This window comes from Talpa europaea, assembly GCF_964194135.1.
Source record: "Talpa europaea genome assembly, chromosome: 7".
NCBI lineage: Eukaryota > Metazoa > Chordata > Mammalia > Eulipotyphla > Talpidae > Talpa > Talpa europaea.
This window is the reverse complement of record NC_140074.1, coordinates 88839206-88845248: the sequence shown is the minus strand read 5'-3', so window position 1 is coordinate 88845248 and position 6043 is coordinate 88839206. Positions and strand designations below refer to the sequence as shown.

General features: G+C 48.0%; 1 protein-coding gene across 1 annotated transcript in view; it reads left to right on the top strand.

Annotated features, from left to right (window-relative positions):
• Positions 1 to 647: 647 nt before the first annotated feature.
• Positions 648 to 6043, top strand: part of UBE2G1 (ubiquitin conjugating enzyme E2 G1) — a gene marked incomplete at both ends in the record, with an annotated part of 86394 nt that continues 80998 nt past the window's right edge. Inside the window, one exon of the mRNA XM_084238510.1 lies at positions 648 to 693. Within this exon, the coding sequence (XP_084094636.1) occupies positions 648 to 693 (46 nt within the window). The remainder of the gene's footprint in view (positions 694 to 6043) is intronic.

Sequence of the window (6043 nt, the reverse complement as noted above, 5' to 3'; positions counted from 1 at the left end):
TGGAGTGTTACATGGCAGCTGGGTGTTCGCCAACAGCTAGACATCTACTACTTTTGGCCCCGTTCTCCCAGACCACCTGCTCCAACCCGGAGGCGGCGTCTTGACCCTCCGCGACCTCTTTGTCATGGCGTCCGCGAGGCGTCTACCAGCTGAGGCCTTGGCAATCTGCCAGACGTCGACCTTCCCAAGATGGCGGCGGCCGGAGCAACTACGCGTGGGGGGCGGGGTTCCGCCGCCAGGGGCGGGGCAGAGAGACTTAGGGTCGGGCTGGCGCTTCCGAAGTAGGCAGCCCCAGCGCGCCTGCGCGGAGCGGCCCTGCGTGCAGTGAGGCTGTGGCGAGGGAAGGCACCGGTGGGGCCGACGGGCGGGTTGAAGGAGGGAAGCGGGTGAGCGAAGTCCCAGTGCGCGCCGCGGCGGCCCGGGTACCCTCCCCTTCCGGGCGTGAGGCGCTGTGAGAAGAGCCGAGTCGAGCGGACTCGCACCGGCAGCGAGGCGCTGCTACCGCCGCCCCAGCCCGGCCTCCCTCGGCTTCGGCGCTCCCGTCGTGGGGGCCCGGGTTCCTCCGCACACCCCGCTCCAGCCGCCCCCAGAGCCTGTCCCCAGCTCCTCGGAAGCCCCGGCGGCAGCCCGGGCTCTCGGCGGGGAGGATGACGGAGCTGCAGTCGGCGCTGCTACTGCGAAGACAGCTGGCAGGTGAGCGGGCGGGCGGCGGGGCGCCGGGCCGGGCCGCGATCGAGGCGCGCCTCTGCCCGCTGCTCCTCCCCTGCTCTCGGGCCCTCCCGGGCCGGCGGCCGAGGGGGAGCGGCAGGCGCGGCCGGACTGGGCGCGGACCCGCGAGGGTGGAGGGACCGAAGCGCCGGTCCCGGCCGGGCCCAGCACTTCTTCCCCGGCTTTCGGAGATTATTGGGGGCGGGGACGCGCCCCAGCTTCGCCTCTCGGACGTGGCCTGGCGCCCCGGGCGGGGGGGGGGAGCCGCCCCCTCCCCCACCGGCCGGTGGGACGTTGCGGGGGAGGGGCCGCGGGTTTCCGACCCGGGCCGACCCTCCTTGAGGGGCGGGTCCCGGGCTCAGGTGCGGCCGGCGCGGCCGGACCCGGGGGGCCGGAGGGGGCAGGAAGGAGCGGCTCGGCCCGGCCGGCGTCGAGTCCCCGCTCGGGCGTGAGCCGCGCGGGGGCCGCGGCCGGCGGGAGAGCGCGGCAGGCGCCGGCCCCTGGCTGGCTAGGTGAGGCGCGCAAAACTTCTTCCCGGGCCGCGTCGGGGCCGCGGAGTTGGGGCGGACAACAAAAGCGCCGGCCTCCGCGGGCCGGTCGCGGGCGCGCGGGGGGCTGCGAACCTGGCGGGGTGCGGGACGCCGCCTCGCCGGCCTCCGCCTGGCACGGGCTCCGGCAGCGCCGCCCGGCTGGGGGAGGGTAGGAGCGGGCCGCCGGGGGAGCCGCTCGCTGGCCGGCGCGGGGCTTTGTGCTCGGAGCGATTCTGGCTCCTGCGCAGGCCCGTGGAAGCCCGGGGCCGCGACCCGCGGGCTCTGAGTCGGGGCGGCGGCCGGGTCCGCTCCCCAGAGGTGACGGCGGCCCCCCTCCCCCATTGTCCCGGCCTCCGGCCGTTTGCGGCTTCCAGGTTGACTTTTTAGGGGGTTGGCTCCTACTCTGCTAGGACTGTGCGCGCGGAGCATGCGCACTGGGGACGTACGTGTGCGGAGTGTAAGGGGGGAGGCGGGTCGGTGGCTTCACAATGCCGCCCCACGTGCTGCCAGATTTAAAGAGAAATGAACCAGCAGTTACCCCTGCTGTCCAACGCCCAGCGTGCGTCCTTCTCAGTTCTGGCGAGCTTCACCGCCCCACTCCACAGCCAGCAGCCTGTAGCCCTCGGCAGAAGGCTGAGGCTGGCATGAAGAGATCTATTTTTGAAACAGATATACTGAGAGTTTGAGGTGTTTGTTAAATCACCTTTATGGCTTCTTAAGGAAAGGGTTGTCAGGGGCTGTTACAGATTGTATAATTAGGTTTATTATTAGACCATGAGCAAGCAAGTTTGGACACGTATTAAAGTTCTAGATGCTCAGGGGGAGTAACTTGAAGTGAATAAAGGAGTTCTAGTGATGCCTGTATCCATCACGAAGAATGTACCGTATTGGAAAAGCAGTGAAAGAATGGCCACTTAGTGCATCTTACTTCCAATTTTGAACACTCCTTAGTTTTCTGTGGGTTTTGTTTTTTTTTTAGCTTGTGTTATTTTGGAGGAAGAAATTAAGATGTCCTGTTGTCTCCTTAAAAATTCCTTTAATCAGAGTAAACTTATGTGGTGAACCATTAAAACAGTATTACAAGACTACTCAATTCTTACATAATGGGAAAAACATACACTTTTTAATGTATAAAAACGTACGTAGTTACTAAGAAAGTATGGCTAATAACTGTTAGCATTGGCAATATTTCAGAAGTATTTTCTACCCATTGTGACCCAGCTCAAGATTTTGATGGTTACTCCATTTAGTTTTGTGTGTGTTTTGGGGAGGGGGGAAGGGCAAGATAAACCCAAAATATTTTAAAAACATTTCCCAAAGCTCTTTATTAGTATTGACTTCTTGACAAAGCACATTAAAATACATTTTAAGGTTGGAGGAGTGATTTAGTTTGTAATTTTTCAAACCTTGTTATAAAGTTACTTAACTGCTGTTTAATTTTTCTTGCCTTCTTGGTCAGAAATAATGGATTGTTCTTAATTTTTTGTTAAAAGTTTGAAGCATACTCAAAATGTACAAAATAGTAGGCCAAAGGCAGTGAGTATATTAAGTAAAATGTAAAAATATTAAAGGCAGTGAGTATATTAAGTAAAATGTAAAAATATTAAGTTTATTGGGAAAACTTGAAAACTACATAGTAAAATAAAAGCCCTGTTGAATTTTAGTAGTACATTGTTAAAGCTTTGTGGTTTTTCAGGTACATTTGAAAACAGGAAAGAATGGTAAACTATAATCTCTTAATCGTTTAGTGTGAATTTTGAGAGACTAAATAATTAAGTGCTTTAAACATCTTGAAATGTTTTGAATAGAGTAGATCTACAAACCTCTAAGTTATTCTAGCTATTTCAATATCTGAAACTAACAACAGTGGCCCAACAACAGTGACCCAACAATTGTTACATTTATTGAGCCATAAGGATTTTACTTCATCACTCTGTGGTAGAATTTGTTGTGTTGTTTTTTGTTTGTTTTGTTTTTTTACTGTAATGAAGAACCTGGTTATTTTCAGAGTTGGTTCCTTGGATTGCAGTGTTTTCTCCACATCAGCATTACTGACATTTTGGATGAATTATTGTGAGGGCCTATACTGTAGCATTATACAGTATTTATTGGCATCTTGGCCTCAACCTACCAGATGCCAATTGTATACTCCCTCAATTGTGGCAGCCAAAAATGTCTCCTTTGCCAAATTCCCCTGAACATGAAATCATCTAAGATTGAAACATCACTGGTTTAAGATGTAGTTAAGACCATTGTGAAATAAGAACACCTAACATTTATGAAATCAAATAGGTTGTGTTTCTTTGTGGATATTATTAGGCTATGACTTATTCCTTTGCGGATTCAGCAGTGACAATTCAGCTTTTGCAATGCATTATGCTGAACACTAAGAAATCCCACAGCACAAAAGATAATTTTTTTTGAAGAGGTATTATAAGCACTGGTTATAAATACAGAGTACTAAAAACCCTAGGTTCTGTTCTTGGCAGCAACCATCATTGATAATTTCTCGTGTGTCTTTTCAAAGAGATTCTTGCATATATGTGTTTATATGTATATGTGTATGCATGTTTACTGAGGAATAACATGTGCCCAGCACTATGCTAAGTACTTTACATATAGTATCTTCTTTCAGTCTCCCAATAAGGACATAGAGGCTTAGAGAGGGTAGGTAACTTGCCCAAGGTCACATGGGTAGTAAGTGGTGCTGCTAGATTAAAATTCATTCTCACCTTCTTTCAGATACTTTGTTGTTTTTTATTGTCTAATAGACTTTATTGCCTCTTTAACATAGTCATGAAATAGGCTCATATAAATTTAAATATCCAAAGTTAATTTATCCAATAACTACCAAAATGTTTGGGAAAACATTAGAATTTATTGTACAAAGTATGTATTAAGATCAGGAGCTAACCCACATATGGTGCGGCAGACTTCTCCTGTCTCTCCTGCTGCTCCCCTCAGCAGTATGTTTCAGTGGATCTGCCTGTTCTGCTCCCCACTCTGTCTCTGGTGAATCCTCCGGCCTACACCCCAGTTCTTGTATGCATAAATAAATCTTTAAAAAACTAAAATATCTCTGATTACCTCAGAAATATCACTTAGATCTTTTTTCTTAAGATTTTTATTTATTTATGCATATAAGAACTAGGGTGTAGGCCAGAAGTGCAGGGGGTAAGAGGATTCACCAGAGACAGAGTGGGGAGCAGAACAGACAGATCCATTGAAACACACTGCTGAGGGGAGCAGTGGGCGAGACTGGAGAGGTCTGCTGTGCCATGTGGGTAGCTCCCTGGCTGGCCAGGGATTGAATCAGTGCTGCAGGGGCTGCAGATAGCTTCATAGTGCTGTGCTTAATTAACCCCTTGCGCCACCAGGGAGGCCCTAATCACAGATATTTTAAGTACTTAAGTACAATATTGAGTACTTCAGTACAATATTCTGCAGAATCAAGGAAAATATCTTTGTATTTAATGTTATAGACTGATGGTGGTGCTAAGATTTTTGCGGTTGGCAGTTAACTTGGAGAAAGATTTTGGACTAATACGACTTTCCAATACTGTAATCATAGTAGATTTTACTGTGTTACATTTTGGTAAGGAGAAAGAGGAACTTTGTTTTTTTTATATATATATATTTTATATTTGAGGTAATAGTTTACAGCACTGGATGTGGCTCAGAGGTATAGGGTCACTCCAGTCCCAACACCAGGTCATTTGCAGTCCTTCCCCACAGTCCATTGGTTCCCTCCACACATTACTCCACTCTCTCCACCCTCTGTGGTAACCTTAATTTTACCAACAGATATTCTAGAGTTTGTTATTGATTAGTTTTGACTAACCTTTTGTTTCTCTATGCTACATATAACCATGTGATATTTGTCTTTCTCCTTCTGACTTATTTCACTTAGCATGATCACTTCCAGTTCTAGCCATACAAAAGCTCATCTTATTTTATCACTGAATAATAAATAATACATTGGGAAGTTTGCTGCTTTTTAAAGATGACTTGATGGGGTTTTTTTTTTAGCATTGATAACATAGACTTTCAGTAGTAACATTCTTATAGGCATCTCGTTTCAGAACACAGAATCCGAATGTGTAAGTAATAATAATAAAATAATTGAGTTTGAGACATTTTATAGTGTATCTTATAGTGATACGGAAATTTCCCAAATCTTTGTCTTTGTGGCTGCTTATATAAGCAGGTTGATGTGATTAACAGATTTAATATGCTATGGAATCACTTAAGTTTGTTAAAAGCACATTCCTGGCGGGCCTCCTCTGGTGGTGTAGCAGTTGAGCGCTGGGCTGCAAGGCTGCCTGCAGCCTCTGCAGCACCAGCTCGATCCCCGGCCACCGGTGAGGGTCCCACCAAAAAAAAAAAAAAAAAAAAAAAAAGCACATTCCTGGCCTCATTTTTCCAAAATCTTCTTAGCCTACATGTCTTCATGTGGCCCAAGAAAATTCAGTTTTTAAAACAGTACTTTGGTTAGCTGTGGTTCAGAGCCAAATTACAGTAGGTGCCCTAAAGCTACTGTTTTCCCCCCCCCCCCCCAACCCCTTGAAAAGACCATCTTAACCTGTAGGAAGCCCAGTACCTAGTTTTTGTGATGTGCTGTGTTGCCTTAGCAGCCCTGGTGTTCATAGGATAGTCGAAGAATATCTTGAAAGGAGGTGTTAGGGAAATTTAGCATTTTGTATTGGCCTTTCTAGAATATATTGGCACTCTAACTCACAATTCCATTAAAAATCTTAAGCATAAAGAACAGATTTTTTAAATTAATATTTTATTTTATATAATTC